This window comes from Sitophilus oryzae, unplaced genomic scaffold (genome assembly GCF_002938485.1).
Source record: "Sitophilus oryzae breed Bouriz unplaced genomic scaffold, Soryzae_2.0 scaffold_1440_pilon_pilon, whole genome shotgun sequence".
NCBI classification, from domain to species: Eukaryota; Metazoa; Arthropoda; class Insecta; order Coleoptera; family Curculionidae; genus Sitophilus; species Sitophilus oryzae.
In genome coordinates, this window is record NW_022146105.1 from 6,725,150 (window position 1) to 6,746,152 (window position 21,003).

Genomic DNA, 21,003 nt, shown 5'->3' on the forward strand with positions numbered 1-21,003 from the left:
AGTGAATTAGCTACACAAAGCGATTTTAGGAAATTCATCCTCTTGGAGAGTAAAATTATGTCGGAACAATTTGTTGTATGAAAATTCCTTACTATGTGATCTAGAAGAATGAAATCCTACAAGGAGAATTAGAAGAGATTTTGAAATTCATCAACCAAATGGGTAAAGTTAGTAAAATTTATATGAAACTTGGTGACCTCTGGATTATACACAATAAAATCGGGTAGATAAAAACAAAACAACTCCATCAAAAGGCACTGAGTTTAAAAAATTGTCTTAGATACTTACTATATATGAATTTACAATTACCGAGTGTTAAAATTAAAATTAAAATATCTATCTTATTTATTATTTTTAAAATAAAATATATTTTTTTAAAATAAATTATAGAGGGTGTCACAAGATTACAAATTAATTAAAAAAAAACTGCTAAAGAGTTTTTTGATATCATAATTTTATGTATTTGGCAATAGTTTACAATACGGCTTTTGTGTGTCATGTACGAATAATATCATAGTTTTATTATCTTGTATTTATTTATTAATAAATTAAGTTGTTAATAAATAAATGAATTTAACCATATAGTTGCTATATATTAGACCATTTGCTACGTTCTTAGATTTTAAGTCCCAAACATTGCTCTTGAGATTTTGTCCCGCTAGAATAACCATCCGGCGCAGTGTGTATTTTTGAATGAATTACATTTAAGTTTTATTTAATTATATAAAAAAACTAAAAAATTGACATCTGTTTTAAAAACTAACTAGCTTGAAGAGCTCGTGCGACAGAGTGTAAAAAATAGAATCTGTACTTGGAAAAATGCTAGTCTATTGTTGTCTATTCAGCACTTATACACACACACACAATATAACTCGTGCCTCCCGGCGCCAATTTTTATATAATATCAACACTATTACAAAATACTCACTGTACAATCCGACCGAAACATATTAGTTGTGTAAATAAAAAATAAGGACTATAGCGTTATGAGAGTTATCTTTCAGAATATGTTTTGTGTAAGAAGTGCTTATCGCAATTTCATAAATTGTGAAAATACCAAAATTAAATTTTAATAAAAAAACGATAAAAGGTAATCAGTTATTTTTACTTATTAGATTATACGAGCTCGGTGTTAACCCTCAACTCCAACACTTATATCCTAAGGTGCCGTATCCAGTCAGCAGAGGCACACCTATGATTTCTCCGTCCGTAGGCTGGAATCACGAAAAAAATTGGTCCGTTCAAACTTTAGATGAAAATTCTCAATTTTTTGAAGAAAAAACAATTCTAATTGATGTCAAATTGCCTGAGCATTCTTTCTTGGAAGGACATGTAGCTGATGGTAAAGATATATAAATTGCATAATAATTTCTCGTCGGAGAAATAACTAATTATTTAGTTGACAACTAATTAGTTAGGTGTAGAAGTAAATCTTAAGAGTCCATTTTACTAGTCCGAAAAAGTAGCAAAATAAGCGTTCGTCATTTAACGTTTTATGTAAAAGTGGCTAGGTATTTTTACACAAATAAAGAAGGAAATTAAAGATAAAGGATTGTACTATATCCGCATTGTAATGTAATTTAAAATTTAGTTTTTTTACAATACGGAAATAGATTGAAGTTTCGTGATTACAGTGATATACAGGGTGGCGCACTTCATCCGCCTCGGTTGATTATACGAAAACGGAAAGATGTAGAAACAAAATATTTTATGGGTATATGTAGGAAGGCAATGTGCACAATTTAAAATTATTTTGAAATGTACAGGGTGTTTCAGAACTAAGATCTATACCTAAGTTATATTTTTTCTTCTGGAACACCCCGTATTTTATTTCATTTTTGGATTCTTGGGCCCAAAAAATGATATTTATTATGAGGGTTAAATGTATTTAAAATATTTGGTTTTTGAGATATTTAAAGATATTTAAAAATGCATGCTACAATAGAATAGATTATTAACACCCTGTACATTGCTTTTCAGAATTAATTCTTGTGCTGACTGTTAAGCCAGAGAAATAAACTTTACTGAAAAATTTAATTGTTTCGTTTAATGTATACAGGGGTATCAAAAATTGCTGGTCTATTTTAAATATTTATTTTACATTAAAACTTCGTTATTTCAAATACTACACCCTGTATTTTTTAAAATAAATCAAAGCAGCTTTAAATGCTCTTTCAAACTATAGTAGTGTTGCCTATACCTATCTAGCTCAGATTTTGAATAAAAAGCGATTTTTCAATAAAATGGCGAGAGGACTGGTGTTGCCATGGCAATTTTCTAGTGAACTATTTTCAAAAGCGACATTAGTTTATGGACATTATTATTTAGATTTATAACAGTTTACTTAAATTTAGTTACAATAATTTTATAAGTAAGTATTCATTATTTTGTCAAGAAAATTAAAGCAGTATCTGCTGGCGGAACGAATGGGTATGTTACTAGTGATTTGATCTTGTGAGGAAAATTGCTTCTTGGCCTCAAGGGCTTATGCTCAAAGATATTCAAATAGGAATCTTCATGATAAGCGTTATTTTGAATAACTACTTGTTTAATTTGGCAAAGCTATGGTAGTGTGGTTTATAAAAAACCTATTAGGCAGAAGCCTGTAGTTGGAAGTGGAGAAAATTAATTTGCCGTAATTGGCTCGTAATCATCGTAAAGTCATCGTAAAATATATCAGAGAATTACTTCTTCGTTTTTCTCGATAGAATAATAAAATATTATTTATTAAACTATTGTAGGTAAATTAAATAAAAGTAAACTGCTATAAATGTAAATAAAGTTCATAAACTAATTTCGATAGGAAACCCTAATATAGTTTGAAAGAGTATTTCAATCTGCTTCGATTTATTTAAAAAAATAAAGGGTGTTGTATTCGAAATAACGAAGTTTTTGTATAAAATAAATATTTAAAATAGATCAGCAATTTTTGATACCCCTGTATACATTAAACAAAGCAATCGAATTTTTCAGTAAAGTTTATTTCTCTAGCTTAAAAGGCAGCACAAGAATTAATTCTGAAAAGCAATGTACAGGGTGTTAATAATTTATTTTATTGTAGCATGCATTTTTAAATATATTTAAATATCTCAAAAACCAATTATTTTAAACACATTTAACCCTTATAATAAATACCTTTTTTTGGGCTCAAGAATTCAAAAATGAAATAAAATACCGGGTGTTCCATAAGAAAAAATATAACTTTGGTATAGATCTTAGTTCTGAAACACCCTGTACATTTTAAAATAATTTTAAATTGTGCACATTGCCTCTCCACATATACCCATAAAATATTTTGTTTCTACATCTTTCCGTTTTCGTATAATCAACCGAGGCGAATGAGGTGCGCCACCCTGTATAATTTATATGGTTTTGTAACAAATTACTAGCGATTTTATGGCAAATGCTGAAGCTCTGCAAACCTTAATCAAAATTGGGTGTGGCTTAACATGACAGAATCTGGCCAAGCCTTAGGCAGATTTCTGAAATGTAATATACAGGGTGGTCCAAACTGTATTCCGGAAACTTCGGCAGCATATTCTGCAGATAAAGATAAATAAAAAAGTTCTTATAAATGTATGTCTTAAAATGCTTAGTTTCGGAGATAGAGGGTGTAGAAGATTCATTTTTATTTCGATTTTTTCCAAATAATTTCCGAAGTAACGTCAATATTTGGATGAAAATTGGTGTCTGGGAGTTTTTTGACATGATAAATTTGATTTTGATGTTATTATTGCTCCTACTTATAGAGGGCGCCACCTAGGTATTTTTTAACGGGTTTGAAGAGTAATAACTTTTCGTCCGTACCTGTATTAAACTAGCTAGTTAAAAAATATACATTTACGATATTTTTTACGTAAAAAAGATCTCTTGGTAAAAATCGCTACGAGTAATGCTTCTCGAGATATTTGGATTCGAAATTACCAATACCTGTCATTATTGACATAAATTAAACATGTTGACTAATTAGTTATTAGACTAAAATCATAAATTTGCAATGTTTTTGTGCCAAAAGTTCAACAGAAACTGTTTTATCATCATTTTTTCGAAGAAAAATTTATGATTAGTTGAAAAAAAAAAGTTCCCAAATTTCTCATTTCAGTCAAATAACTATCAACATTGCATGTTTATTTTTAGCCAATAATGACATGTATTGACTATTTCCATTGTAAATATCTTGAGAACGGTTGCTCGTAGCGATTTTTACCAAGAGACATTTTTAACGTAGAAAATCAAGCAAATGTATATTTTTTCACTCAGTAGTTTTATACAGGTACGGACAAAAAGTTATTACTCTTCAAAACAGTTAAAACACATGTAGGTGGCGCCCCCTACAAATAGGAGTTATTTTGATATTAAAATCAAATTTCTCATGTCAAAAAACTCCCAGCCACCAATTTTCATCCAAATATTGACGTTACTTTAGAAATTATTTGGAAAAAGTTGAAATAAAAATGAAACTTCTACACCCTGTATCTCCGAAACTAAGCATTTTAGGACATACATTTATATGAACTTTTTTACTTATTTTTATCAGTAAAGTATGCAACCAAAGGTTCCGGAATACAGTTCAGACCACCCTGTATATTTCCTTCGGCTACACACCCGCTTTACCCGACCGCTGAGAGCGACCCGAAAGTACAGCGTAATAGACTCTTAAAATTTTATTTTTAGGAAGAAATATTTATCCAGCTATGGGATATTTATTATTGGTTTGGGAAGCATTGGCTGATTCCTACAGACTTATGTTGAAAGATACAAAAGTTGTGTTTGAAAACTGTCGGTTTATAAGGGCCTGTTCCGTTTCGTCCATACATGATCCATCTTTGAGATTATATCTGAATGTGTTGTATCATGCCGTGTCCGGCAACTTTGAGATTAGTGAGGGTAAGTCAACTTTTATTAATAATACGCTCACTATAGAATTATAGTTTTCGCGTGCAATCTAAAAAAACTTACCTCAGAGGCAGTTTTTACCGGCACGAAAAACGGGCACCTTAAAATTTTTATGTATTTTAAAGTCTTATACCGGCTGGCAACTGTTACTTTTGGGTCGGCATTTACATGTGTGGAAATAAGTCGCATAGGGATCTTATTAAGTCGGAGTGAGAGAAATGCGACCGACCGACGCGACGCGCGACGGTGTGCTGTTGCGGCGTTGCCAATACGCCTTTCCCTATCAAGTAAAGTAAAATCACGATCGCAAACCGCTTATTTTTAAAAGACTTTTTTTTCAAGAGATAACTAGATAAAATCATTAGACATGTTTCTGAGCATCCGAAATGGAATTATAAGGAAATCGTTAGGGTGTCATTTTTTTATAACGAGCAAACGTCAGTAATCGCGATAATTTTAAAAACTCAACTTTTTAACACATAACAGGCCATAACTCAAGAACCACTTTAGATATTGAAACTTTTTTTTATTTTCAGGATCGGATATTTTACAATATGTTTACATAAGAAAAATTCGATAAGTTTGTTTTTTCCATTCAAAAATTGTAAACAATCCATCCATTTACTTTTAAAGCATAGCAATTTTCAGCAATCGTGTAATTTTTTTCTTGATAAAGATTTTCACATACTCTCTACATAGAAAATACAGCAGAAATATTAACAAAGTTCTTCAAAAAATTACAACCTATTATTTCTAATAGATTTCGAGATATCGATTTTTGAATTCAGAGTTCTAATAGCGCGACCACTATCGAACACCCACTCAATTCCACTTATTTTTACCAAAAATGCAAGTGTTTCTAGCTTGGACTTAAAAAAAATTCAAGCTATAGGGAAAATTACAACGACTCGTTAATAAATAAACAAATTGAGTATCACGAGACATAATTAAATCGTGAAGCTGAACGCATGACGTACACCTTTCCCTAGAACTTTTAAGTACTGACAGGGGTATTGATTGGGTCGACCGGTCAACTGCGACAAATCTGCTATATCCCCTTCCACGTCTCTTAGCGATGTGCACAGTTTCTCGGTTTATTTCATACGTTTGGCAACGTGTTTACTGTCCTCTCTTTGTTCAGTACATTATAAACGCATTGTACTCTTCTTACATACGGAAATCTCGACCCAAGACTAACCTTTGCCAGCCCTTAGTATATTGTGTTCTAGTTAACCAAACTTGATGTTTTTTTTTGTCTCTTTCTAAATTAAAAATAAAAGTTGCCATCTGTCAATTATGCGAGAGGAAAAAATATTGATATTTTGGTGAATGTTTGAAACACTCTGTGGAGTACATTAACAAAGCAAGAAATTTAAAAATCTTTTTGTCATCTAGGTGCATCTTTTCTCCATAATTTGTTTTTGATTCATCTCAATAGCTTTATTATTTTTTGGATATATTCGCTTTTGAAGAAGACACCAACGTATTTTCGTATTTTTTACATTAAAACCATGCCTTGGCTTTCGGTCCTAGTTAACAAACTTATAAAATAGTGGTTATGATTTATGTAAAGCCACTGGTTTTGAAAAATCAAATTATTATTATCTGTTAGGCAGTTACTCTAGCAGATATGGTTTTCAGTACAAAAGTTGATCACTACCATGATCAATTTAGGCAACAATACTTCAGAACTTAAAACCATCTCTATCAGAGTAAACGTCAATAAACAATAAAAATATAACATTTCAATCACAGTGACATTACAAAAGCAATAAACATGATTTTATAAGTGTATCCGATGAGGACCTAAAACCAATGCTAAAATTGCGTTAAAACAGGTCACCTGATGATGGGGTAGGGCCCCGAAACCGGTAGTGAGAGGAGGTTGATCCACATTATGACGCGTGGAATTAATTTCTATATTAGCAGTTCAAGGCAAAAAACTCTTATATAATTTTATTATATACCTAAAAACTGCAAGAAATTTATTTTCCATTGCGTTAAAATCGTTACTGTCTTATTCAAAAGCAAATATCTCCAATCAAAATAAAGCTATTGCGATGAGTCAAAAAACAAACTATCGAAAAAAGACGTACCTAGAGGATGAATTATTTTTAAATTCCTTGTTTTGTTAGCGTATTCCATAGGGCGTTTCAAATTTTCACCAAAATATCAACATTTTGTTTTCCCTCTTATAATTGACAGATGGGAACTTTCATCTTTGATTTAGAAAAAGACAATAAAAAGTCAAATAATCTAGCCACAAATTACTTAAAAAATTTACAATATCGGCCCATTAGTACAAAAAAAGTAGTAAAGTACTCAAAATAATGATCGCATATTTTCTAAAAAAATATTAATTTGAAAAACAAGACACTTTGAATTCTCTGACGTTACGATTTTAAATAGTTTGAATACTGTCAAGGGAAATTCGAAGCAATAAGCCTACTCGTTGAACTGTAATTTTTAGGCGGCCGACTATTTAGTTGCAAAAGTGAAACCAATACATACTTATGGAGCCGATCGGTCGACTATTTGATTGCATGTGAGCGCGGCTCCATAAGGATATATTGGTTACAAATATGCAACTAAATAGTCGGCCGATTAAAAACTGTCTGACAGCATATAGCCTAAGGCTACGCCATGCAATCAACCATTGGACACATCGGCTTCATAAGAATGTATTGTTTTCACTTTTGCAACTAAAGTGCGAGTAACTCGAGTGCGTACCCTAATTAGCCTAAAAAAACTCACAAGAGAAATTCAGAAAAACGCATGTTTTATTTAGAAATATGTAATAATTACTTTTATTCAAATATGCGATAATTGTTTTGAGTAGTGTAAAAAAACTGTAAAATACATTAAAATTTTAAGGTGCCCGTTTTTCGTGCCGGTGAGTGTAGTTTAACTAATACTTTTTGATCATTCTGTATGTATATCTCTAGGTAACTCAACCATTGTAACAGGAAAAATAAAACTAGCTAAAGGAGATGAAGCTAATCTTACGCCACTTCCGTTGCCAGCTGGCGTGTCAAGTACAACTGTACCTTATATGTCAAAAAAAGACGTATACAAAGAATTAAGACTTCGTGGGTATAATTACAGGTATTTTATTATTGCGGTATGCCAGCATTTTTGAACTCATATTTCTTTTACCAGCGGAAAATTCAAAGCTATACAATCTTCTGATATTAGTGGTCAGGTAGCATCAATTGAATGGGATGACAATTGGGTCACGTTTATGGATAATATGCTACAAGTAAAACTTCTACAAGAAGATACACGGTTGCTTTCCGTTCCTACGTTTATATCTAGACTAAGTATTGATGGGAAAAAGCACACTGAGACGGTAGAAAGTCTAGGAGAAAATCCCAATGTGCCAGTTTATGCCTCTAAACATGCGGGTGTTATTCAGTAAGTATTATGGTAAAGGGTGATATGACTGTAATTATATACGAAATTTAAAAATATGACTACATAATTTTATAATCACAAGAAGAAAAGAGAAAGAAGAAAAAAAGTTCAAATTAGCCCTAGCCGCAAAAAAATATGTTGACTTAAAATAGTTTAATTTTTAGATCTGGAGGTATAGAAATTCGTGGTGTAATTGCGAGTTCAATACCTAAAAGGAAAAATACGGGAATTCCTGTACTAGAGAAATATATTTTTCTGCCAAATGTGACTAATCTGAAGTTGGAAGAAGCTGTAAGAGTCAATGTGCAAATATTGTTAGAAAATATTTCTACTCTTCAAGTAAAAGTTGTGGAACTAATTGACGAAGCAACGCCTGAAGAAAACAAAACCTTTGGTAAGTTTATTTATTAGTTTTAATTTGTACATTTCCTAAATATATAAGTAATATGTAGCAAAAACAATATAGTTTTTTTTAAATCAGAGCCACAACGAACACAAAAATAGCATTTTTATCCATAGAAGTGAGAATTGCGGTCTTCAATTCATAGAAATAATAAAATTATATAACAATTAGTTCATATAATTCATATCAATCTTCTATCAAACAAACAAGTACTTTTCGGAACTATGTAAAAAGCTTCAAAGTTTATTTTCCTAAAAATCTTAATAATTTAGACTGTTGCAAACACTATTAATTATTAATCATACCAATAAAATCTATAGGCTTGGTGCATTTCAATTCATTTTAATAATTCCGACGGCAGCGCTCGAACGGCAAAAATTATAAGTGCCGGGTATAAATTATTACACGCATTGGAATAATATTAAAATCGTGGCTTTGTCATAATAATTAAGTATAGAAATTTTAAAACATTTTCCGATGCACGTCATCAACTTTGAGTGGCAAGCGATGGCAACAGCGCTGCCAAATTGTGATGGATTTATGAGATGAATCTTAATTTAAAAGTGACAAACAATATATATTTAGTATATAATTTTTATATAATTTTTTTAAGGCAGCTTGAAACAAATTGAAATAAGTAGAAATAACTTGAAAGTGGTATAATGTGCTTACCAATCAATCTTACTTCTCTGACTGCATTCAAGGGTAATAAAGAACTTATTATTTGTCACGTTCGCGCTCAAAATATTTTATCAAGGAAGATACAAGCGCTTTGCTTCGATTGTTTAAAGGCTTCGGCATATTTTCAATCCACAATTTCAAAAAATGCAGTAAAAAATCTTGAAAATTTATTTCTTAAAAGAACTTTTTGTGCTTAGAAGTACACTTTAAGAAAAAAAACTATGAAAAACGGCAAAAAATGAGAATTACCCCCAAAAATTCAACAACACGATATTATACAAAATAATGACTGACACTAGGATAATTGTCAAATAATACACGACAACATTGCTGAACATGGCGCAATGTGACCAACTATGCGATAATAAAAATCGGTTTAAACTAATTTTTGCAGCTTTAATCTAAATAAAATATCTGTTACTATCATTTGCTCTATAAAGTATAATGAAGTTTACCCAGGTTTATAGGCTTTAGTGCTATGCTTTAGTATCAATTTCGATGTGATTGATGACGTGCATCGGAAAATGTTTTAAAATTTCTATATTTGATTTTTACTAGTACAGTTATTGAAACTATAAAATACTCAGGCACGAGGTTTGTGTGATGTAAAGCTGTTTCGGGTAGCAAAAAATACACGAAAAAAAAACTGAACTAGGCATCGTGTTGTGTTGTAACAATTTTAAATGTTAATAAAGTTGACGAAAAAATGTTAACGCATAAAGGAGAGCGTAATTAAGGTGTTATTGGGTGTAATAACATTCAATAACTCAACTTTCCCGGATCAACATTTTCTTGCTTCACAGTTTCTCACACCGATTTAATCAAAAATGGATTCAAGCACGAAACAAGTGAGTAAACAACATTCATTCGACGAAACAAGTGAGTAAACAAAGTGCTCATTACATAATCAAAAAATTAAATAGGCATATTCTATCTTTTTTCTTGAGGCGCCTCTTCTCAGCTAAGATTGGCGATAACCACAGCGAATTTTTCTCGTCTTTCTGCTGTTCTAACGAGTATTTAGACATACATTCCTGTCGAATCTCATATGTTTCTCATCCACGACATCTGTCTTCTGCCTGGACCTCGCTTCCCTTCAATTTTGCCTTTAATAATAAGGTGTAATAGATTGTATTTGTCGTTTCTTAGAATATGACCAAAGTACGTTGGTTTTCTTTTCTTTATTATATTTAGAAGCTCTCTCCCTCTTGGTTCAATATAATACGTCATTTGACATGTGATTCGTCCAAGATATCTTCAGTATGCGACGAAATAACCACATTTCAAAGGCTTCGATCTTCCTCATACATATACTATGAGAGACAATATAATTTGCAATATTAATGGTATACTTTTTTTAATCAACTAGTGATTAAATGTTTCATGAAGATTTTCTAAAATTATCATTATGTACCTTTAACAAATTTCGTTATAGCCGAAATAGCCCCAATTATGACCCCACTACAAAAAACCGGTGCGTAACCGTTAACTATGCTCGCTAACGTAGTTGAACTCATCTAAAAAGTTTTTTTAGCTGGAATGATAAATAATATTTACATTTTTATTTTTTAAATTTCACAAATTATACTTCCTAACGTTTTTAGAATAATTATATGATATAATTTTCGTATACTCAGACCCGTGTATTTGTATATACCAGTTGTTTACAATATTCTCCGATGGTGGCAGCACCGGCGGAGAATACACCAGGTCTATATTTATAGACATTTAACGATGTAATAAAACTTAGTATTGTAGTTATTAGGGTAACCAAACCAAACCAACTGTACATTGCCTACTGCCAAGGCGTTAAACGCTATGTACGGGAGCTATTAATATTATTGTAGTTATAACAGTTACTTCCTCTGCTATTCTACTATATCATTAAAAGTATTACCGAAAATTTGAATATAAAATATTCGTAGGTGACACAGTATTCGACGTCCTCGCAGATAAACCGCTAATTCAACCAAACATAACCGTTCTTAGTAAAACTGAATTAGTAGTGAGCAACGTGACAGTGGAAGACAAGAGGCTGCTCACTGAGGTTGATTGTCATTTGGTTATAGCTTCACGGCTCTTGGAAAGACCTAATGTAAGTTCTGAGACTCCAATAAAATTTAATTTTGTGACTTCGTTTTTAGATTTTCTTGGACACAATATATTTTAAATGTACGTGCTGACTTTTTTTAAATGTTGTTCTTATTTATAAATGTACTTATTCTAAGCTATTTTTCATTTTTAATGGAGATAACTTGTTCAAATAAATAGTGCTAATTATGGTATATCTCCCGGTCTTTTTTATATATGTGCAGGATCTCTGATATGTATGGAAACGGTCGATTTTAGGGTAAAATATACGAGATACCGCAAAAGGTTAAATACAAAAGTTATAGGGTTTTTAAATGTCTATTGGCGAGTAATAAATGTAAGTATACAAGGTCGGTCATAAAGTCGTGGCACATCAAAGTTTCATTTTTTAAATGGAACCCCCTGTATATTATTGCCGTATTTCAATTCTTCCTTCAATTCTAAGTGAAAATAAAGATACACATAATATATCTCAAACCAACCGTTTCCGAGTTATTGACTGCTATTGATGTTATTTGAAAATATGATTTAAAAAAAATCGATTTAATTAATTTCGATGTGTTTGTTCGGTTTCATTTGACGACGCCATTCTGCGGAAACTGTGATACTTAATAATATTTGACATTCGTTTCCAAGTTAGCATATATAAATGTATAAAAAATGATTATATTAAATCTGGAAATTACAAAATTTTCGTTCAACTATTCAAAACCAAAACTCGATATTTCAGAAACGGTTGGATTTAATTACATTATGTGTATTACAAATTTTGCAAAATTGAAGGAAGAATTGAAATACCCAATAATATATGGGGGATTCCATTGAAAAAAAAATATTTAAGGTGCCACGACTTTATGATCGACCCTGTATACTTAAATTTATTGCATGTTTAAAAACCCTATAACTTTTTAATTTAACTTTTTGCGGGACCTCGTATACTTTGCCCAATAATAATCGACCGTTTCCATATCAGCGATCCTGTATATCTGATTTAGTGGTGAAATATGATTTTTTTTAAGAAATGTGTTTCTATCGAAAATATATTCTTCTCGCCCTTGGTGCATAAGTAACTAATATAAATTGTTTTAGATATTGACAGTTGCATTGGGATCTCTACATACTTCGGGGTTTATACTATCCAGAGAATCAATAGACATAGATCATTCTACTTTTGAAAACGAGAATGTCTCTGTTATAAGTGTTTATACAACGGCTAGTGAAAAATTGATCTTAATGAAAATAATATTTGAATATAAACCACCCAGGATACTAGAAATATCAGCATTAGACACTGGATTTTCCTGGCTCCCAAAATTACGCAGTCTTTTGGAAAAAGAAGAGGATATTCTTATTTTTACCGATAAAGAACCACTCAACGGAATACTTGGATTGTATTCTTGTCTTCGCAGAGAACCAGGTAAACTATTTTTAGATTTTAGGTAAGATCTTTTTCGATCACTAACCGGCGCGGCGCGGCCTTTTTTATTATTTTTTCTTTGAGAGGAGAATATTGAGATCTATGTATAACATTTGCAAACATACCGCTGAGAATACTAGGCATCAACTATGCATTGTAGAATGCGGTTTCATGGCACTCGAGTTATTTCTGCGTTATATTTAATCGCGTATCCTCTATCCTTAGGGCTGAGGAATAATCATATTTTTTAAAAGCAGTTAACTACAGTTTTTTATATTCCCGTAATCGTGATGAAATTTCCTTCTAGCCAAAATATCTGTGGTTGATACAGCTACCGTAAGTCCAGGCTGATTTGAAGATCTAGCTGTATACCATCAGTTTGATTATATCTATATTTTAGAAAAACCCCTCAAGAGCCACGAAATGCTTGAAAACTTTCAAAAAAAGTCGATGTTTTCGTTATTCCTTCATATACAAGTTCCAAATAGTGATAATGATAGGAAGACAATAACTAATTATTAACGTTAAATACAGTTTTTATTTATTTTTTTTTGTATTTAGTTTATTTTGGGTTTATTTAGCATTAAATATAGTAGTTTTGCGCACACATGAAAATAATATACTTAATATTAATATTATACTACGATAATAATCTAGAGTATAATAATTATTTACGCCGATACATTGTCTAGGTCATCTACATGATACAAGAACGGTTAGATAAGATATTACGCATGTAGTGGACGGAGCTTAACAGAAAATTACTACCCGAGTGACGTCATGCGCGCGGAGAACAGATTTGCGACCGCCAAGGATCTTATCTTCCGTTATTGTATCATGGGTCATCTACGGTCAAAATAATATACCATATGATCGAATAAAAACGGTGTCAGCGATGGCTATGATATGAAGATCGCTGTCATTTTCTATGTAAAATTATATGGGAAATGTCATCGATCGTCATTTCATAGCCATAGCTGACGCCGTTTTTATTCGATCAAACGGTACTAACTAACAATTTAAAGTACAATCTAATGAAATTTTTCATTTTACAGGTGGTCAAAATATAAAACTCCTTTTTGTATTTGATCCGTCTGCACCAGATTTTGCTGTAAACTTACCCTTTTACGAATCTCAATTAAGAAAACAATTGTATATAAATATCTACAAGAACGACCAATGGGGAACTTACAGACATATGCTTTGTGATAAAAGCAATGCAATCGAGGCTGAGCATTGTTATTTAAATTCGTTAGTAAGAGGCGATTTGGGTTCGTTGAAATGGATAGAAGGTCCAATTTTATCAAATAATGTGAGATTAGAAACCCCTGCTGAAGAAATTGTGGCAGTAAGTCAAAGTTACTCTATTTTATTTCAAGAAATTTCAGAAATAATGGACTAATTTAGATGACTGTTTATAGCAAATATTGATTATAGATTTCCATTGTTATTATTTATTAACAGTAACAGAGTTTTTGCCTTAAACCTTAATGTTAAATTTAATATTTTGAGAATTGAGAATGTTTTGTCTTGCTATATTGCTACCATTAGTTACCATATTTAAAAACTATTAGAAATAGTTACAAACTATTTAACATTAAAATCTCAAAAGATATCTCTCACTATATTAAATATTTTTCAAATATGTAAAATATAACTGGCAGGAACCATATGATCTCTAATCTTAAATTAAGTTTCTTCGGACATTAGGTGCCGAAAACGCAGAGTTATGTTTTCATTTTGTTAAAAAACCTTGATTCAGTCTATAGACACGCCGTCATATAGACATAACCAACAATATACAAACAAAATACAAATAAACACTAATAGAAGCCGACCAGCGCATGATATTGCTTTGGTGACAGCAAAAGATATAGGTGCGGCAATTTTAATTGTAAGCGAGCCAAATCGAACCGCCATTAAAAACAGAGCAGACTGGATATGCGATGAAAGAGCACAAGAGAAAACGCCATTGTTGCCGGTGATTTTAATGCCAAGTCACCGCAATGGGGAATGAACGTCACGGACAATCGAGGCAGGTTAATGGTAGAATGGATGGCATGATCTCTGTGTTGTCAACCAAGGGGATAAGCCTACTTTCCAAAGTAAAAATTATGGTTCAATACTAGACCTCACCATAACTACTTATAAAATGAGACCTAACATACTAAGATGGGAAGTTAGTGACTTGGAATCCTTAAGTGATCATAACTACATATTTTTTGATATCGCTGATCAAAGGAAGGCACCCTGTGGCAAAAGAAAGCTCCAATTTAATGGATGGAATAGTAATAAAATTAGTGAACAAAAACTCGAAGAAGCGATAGGCAATGTGTCCGATGATCAAACTGGACCGCTTTCATCAAATTTCTCAAGGCGTCTTGCAAAGATCTGTGATAAATGTATGCCAAAGAAGATAATTTGTACAAACCGCAAGCCAATGTATTGGTGGAATAATGACCTGGCAGCGCTGCGTAAGGACAGTATTCAAAAACGAAGACAGTATACCAGAGACTCAAGAAGAAACTTAGGACAGAATAGTGAAGATTTCTAGAAGGTCTACGAAACAAGTAGAAAAAATTTAGGGAAGCCATTAAAAAGTCCAAGAAGAAACATTGGAAAACAGTTTGTGATGCTGTTGATTCTGACATATGGGGCCAGGGGTACAAAATTGTTATGAAGGGATTAGCGGGTTATCCACCTAAGCTGAATCTTACCCTACATGTTGTAGTAAATATAGTAAATTTTTTGTTCCCGAAACATAGACCTGTGATATTCAACTGTGATAAAAACTCAAACTTTGTTGATTTTAGCCTAGAAGAACTAAAAATAGCAAGCAATAAATTAAAAAACAAAAAAGCCCCAGGACCAGGACAAATACCACCTGAAATAATAAAGGCGTTTGTCGAAAAAAAGCCTGATTACGTGTTGTCAATCTATAACAAATTAGCAAGGAAAGCCGAGTTCCCGACTGCATGGAAGATAGCAAAACTAGTTCTGCTAAGAAAACCTAACAAACCACCTGAAAACATGTCATCGTATAGACCGATATGTCTATAGACGTCGAGGGAAAGCTGTACGAGCATATATTATTGGGCAGACTACAGAGTGAGTTGAACCGCACTGGTGGTTTGTCTGAGACGCAGTATGGGTTCAGAAAAGGAAGACACACTGTTGATGCAATTAATCGGGTACGTCTGATTGCCGAGAGTGCAGAACAATATTCTCATGCAAATCGCAGACTGTGTGCTATTGTTACAGTTGACGTTAAAAATGCTTTTAATAATGCTTCATGGCAGATTCTTCTCGACAAACTGAGAAAAAGGAAATTAGACCAAAGTTTAATAAGTCTTATTGGATCATATTTGTCGGACAGAGAAATACTACTTTACACTCAAGATGGTAGCAAAAAGCTGCAAATTACCAGCGGTGTACTACAGGGCTCTGTTCTAGGACCGACCTTATGGAACGTTCTTTATAATGACTTATTAGAAATCAATATATGCCGCCAGAAATAGAATTGGTAGGTTTTGCAGACGACATCGTAGTTACTGGCACGGCAAAAAATGGACGTAATAAATACTGCACTACAGCGCGTATCAAATTGGATGGCAATACATCATCTGACTATAGCTCCAGAAAAAAACCAAAGCTGTACTTTTGACCAGAAAACGAAAGATAGGATCCATTGCCTTCAGCTTAGAAGGCGTATCCGTTAACATAAGCAATGCTGTGAAATATCTTGGAGTATGGATGGACACGAAATTAACATTTGCTGAACATATATCGGCTGTCATTCTTAAAGCAGAAAGAATTCTAAGAGCATTATCTGGTTTGATGCCAAATATAGGAGGTCCAAGATCCTCAAAACGAAAATTATACTCGAGCGTGGTTCATTCCCAAGTCCTCTATGGATCTCCAGCATGGTTTATGGTAACTTCCAATAAAAGGCTTATGGCCAAACTTTTTAGCCAAGCTTATGGCCAAGCAGTTTTTAAAGGGCAGTTGCTATCAGGGTAATAAGCGCATATAGAACCATATCTACAGACGGGATTGGAGTTCTAGCACGGGTACCGCCTATGGAACTCCAAATTATAGAAAGGCGCGAAAAGTACACAGGAGTTGGTTCAACCATAGCGAGGAATAACTTAATGGTCAAGTGGCAAGAGAAATGGGACTCAAGTAGCAAAGCTCGATGGACCCATTTTCTGATTCCGGATATAGAGGTATGGATTAACCAGTGTCATGGAGAAGTAGACTACTACGTTGCCCATGCTCTATCTGGGCATGGCTGTTTCAATAAATACCTGCACAAATTTCGAAGATCAGAGACCGCTGTGTGCTTGTACTGTAGTGAAGAAGATGATGCCAAACATACACTTTTTATTTTTAGCATATGGGAAGGGCAAAGAAGACTATTCTGCACGGAAACTGGAAAAGTTTTTAACCCGACAAATTTGATAGAGTCTTTAATGACCAAAGAAATGTGGGACCTGGGTTATAAAACTATAAGACAAATTATTGAAACCAAAGAACGAGAACATAGACTGAATAAAGCCATCCGGACCATATCTATCCCCCCATAAAACTTATCTGTGATATTATACTGTGATATATAATTACCAGTGATAAATCCTTACCTGTTATATGTACTTACCTGTGATATATACTTATCTGTAATGTACATTATCTGTAATGTAATATATATACTTATCTGTAATACCATATTTACCTTAACTGCAAACTCCACCATAGAATCTATGTTATGCAATGAAGAGATCAGGCAGAGCGTGTTGAAGTACTGCGAGAGCGGTTTCCGATGCGTTTTTGTCTATTTTCGGAGGGGAAGTTTTTAGTCGGTAGGCGGGCACTGATGTGTTCGAATCCGACACACGCCGGCCTTTAGAACACCAGGTTGGTAAGGTCTTTTGACGATTTTTTACCCCTCACAAAAAAAAAATAGACACAACCAGCTCATATTATCACAACCTTTCACAACCTACATACTGCCACGCCGTCATATCATCACAACCTAACCAAGAAACTTAATTTAAGAATATATCGATAGAAGATTCAAGAACTTGAAGCAAGGCGAACTTGAAATTACCAAGGATAATCCATAATATAATATCTAATTTTAAGGTATACTATGCTTCGTTAAACTTCAGAGATATTATGAATGCTACAGGAAAAATAAATGTGGATACAATTACTGGAGATCGAAGGAAACAAAAATGTGCTTTAGGCTTTGAGTTTAGTGGCCGTTTAGCAAGGTAAAAGTTTTTTTAAAGTAATATAAATTATAAAAAATTTAATTTAATCACATATGGGTTAATTACAGTAGAATGCTGTAATGTATTTTACAGTAAATATTCAATAACGGAGATTATTATACAGGGCGTTTCAAAAAATCTCTCGTGGGGTGATTCCTTATGTAAAAATAAGATTTATTTTTCATATCAACATAGACCGATTCTGCTTCGCTTCTTGGCTGCAGCGGGTTAAAGTATTTTTTTTTATTTGTTATAATTTTCCTCTAAATGCCTTTAGCGATTTGGATGAAATTTTGAGCGTAAAAGTTACTATAAGTGCAACATATTTTAATGCAAAAAATGTATTGACATATTCACCAGGGATGTGTATATATGATATCACTCTAATATATTTCTGAAACAATCATAAACGCCACTGACTGAAAATGAAAATGAAAATGTGTCCTTATAACTTATAAATATACAGAATGTGGATAAAGTAGCAGGTGGCAACATTGGATTCTCTGGAAGCACTATAAACAAATTTCCGGAAACTGAACAAGCGGCACTCAAAAGTTTTTCAATATTTTCCTGAAAATATCATGAAAAATATAAAAATTTCAACAAAAAAACTCATGGCCGTGTTTCCGGGGTCGAGATATACCACAAGCTAAAATACTTGCACTTATTTTTGGGACACCCTGTATAGTATTATGATAATCAATATTATGAGCTAATTATATATTTTAGAATAAAATATATTTTACACCCATTTGTTACAGTGGAAAGCGAGTCATGGGCATGGTATCCAACGGAGCTTGTGGCTCGTATTGCAAAGGCGACAAGAATCTTATGTGGGAGGTTCCAGAAAAGTGGTCTTTAAGAGATGCTGCTACCGTTCCTGTAACCTATGCCACAGTTATATATGCATTAGTATTGGTAATGCCTTTTTTATTCAATTGAGTCTCAACCTCTTTCATTTCTCGTATGGGAGAGAAAAAGAGCAAGAAAGATATACTCTTATTTAATTAATTGCAATTAATCCGTTTCATTATAATTTCAAATTATAATTTGTCATAAATTATCATAATTTTTATCATATGCTGTTAAATAAAAAAAATCTCTATTTATCCCTAAATTTTGATTATAAATCATAGTACTTTTTTAATAACTAAAATGAATTATAATTTTAGTTATAATTTTAATAATAATTTAATCTATATTCATGTTGATTTTTAAGAAAGCGAAGATTAAGCCAGGAGATTCTATTCTAATTCACTCTGGTACTGGTGGTGTTGGCCAAGCTGCTATACAAGTAGCCCTTGTTAATAGTTGTACAGTCTATACTACAGTTGGCAATGAAGAAAAGCGAGACTTTATAAAGAAAAGATTTCCACAAATAAATGGTAATAATAGCTTTGTTCGCGGGTCCGATTCCGAACCGGTTCAGGGACTATTCGCATGCGCACTTTAAAAAGTGGCGTTCGCGGATGAATTAATTTTGAATTTTTAATAACAGTTCTGCGTTCGCGGATCTCCTCGAATCGGTTTATTATTGGTTCGGTTTGGTTCGGTTTTTAATTTTTGCTTTTAAAAAATCAAAAAACTAATTGTACTTTCTCCAAAAGTAAGCCACCTTATTAGGGCTATCTGATGGTATCTTTAGATTTTCAAATTAGTTGATAATTCGAACTCGAAAAAAGTAACGACAGGAAAAAATAAAATTTATTTTCAAAAAATCCGTTGTCTCCAAAAAACTCAGCAATCGTTGAAATTTTTAAAACTTTTATGATGGCATCTGGGTAAACATCCCAAGGCGCAACTTTGTGCAAATTTAACCATCTTTTTATCTATTACGGTTTCCGAGATACCAATGCTCGTACCTCGAATTTGAAGCACCCTATATACTAAACTAACCCAAGTATATTAAAATACCGCATGATCGAAAAAAAACGGCATCCAGTTATGCTTTGCTAACTATATTTTCATCAACAGATGACTATAAATGAGACGACTTATATAGCTACTGAAATGAGCATCCAGAGATTTAAATAATTGATTTCGTGTCTTGTGGTTGATTCATGTTTTTTATGCAAACCTTAAAGGTTACAGGTATAAGGAAAAAACTGATTTTAAAAATTTATTAGTTTTACTGTAGATGTGAAAATTCTAAAAAAGACATAATATAATTTGTTCCTTTCCAGACAATCATATATTCAATTCAAGAGACACAAGTTTTGAAAAGAAAGTAATGAAAGCTACAGAAGGTAGAGGAGTGGATGTTGTTTTGAACTCGTTAGCTGAAGAAAAACTTCTAGCCTCAGTTCGATGTTTGGCAAAAGGCGGACACTTTTTGGAAATAGGAAAATTTGATATGGACAATAATAATCCTTTGAGACTGATACTTCTCGAGAAATCAGCTAGTTTTCACGGTATTTTTAAAATTATCATTACTATAACATTATATTCAATGTAGTATTTATTTTAAAGTTTTGCAATACAATCATTTGAATCATCAGTCAAGAATAATCAATTATCCTAACAATAAATTACTAATTATTTAATATTAATGACTAGTATAAACATAAAAAAATAGTCAAATCGTTCCAGTACTCGTCAAAGTGTCAGCTAAGCCAACAAAGGGTATTTAATTTTTACATAATTTTTGCCTATGAAATATCTCTCTCTTCAGTCCTGACCCCCATTAGGGAGTGTAGTGGTCAGCGTAACATCATGGATGATTTTTCTCCATGCGCCTCTATCTTTTGTCATCTCGATGACATCGTGCATTGGCTTGCTACAGCTAGTCGTGATCTGGTCTATCCAGCGAGTTGGAGAGCGGCCACGTG

At 32.6% G+C, this 21,003-nt stretch overlaps 1 protein-coding gene across 1 annotated transcript in view; it reads left to right on the forward strand.

Moving 5' to 3' along the window:
* The window catches only part of LOC115876592 (fatty acid synthase-like), a 66,489-nt gene that overhangs the window by 28,589 nt on the left and 16,897 nt on the right, over positions 1–21,003 (forward strand). The window contains 13 exon segments of the mRNA XM_030892412.1: positions 131–162; positions 1,116–1,342; positions 4,675–4,887; positions 7,842–8,001; positions 8,056–8,310; positions 8,475–8,704; positions 11,320–11,489; positions 12,575–12,902; positions 13,958–14,250; positions 18,045–18,175; positions 18,937–19,093; positions 19,395–19,560; positions 20,359–20,586. Coding sequence (XP_030748272.1) covers positions 131–162; positions 1,116–1,342; positions 4,675–4,887; positions 7,842–8,001; positions 8,056–8,310; positions 8,475–8,704; positions 11,320–11,489; positions 12,575–12,902; positions 13,958–14,250; positions 18,045–18,175; positions 18,937–19,093; positions 19,395–19,560; positions 20,359–20,586 — 2,590 coding nt within the window.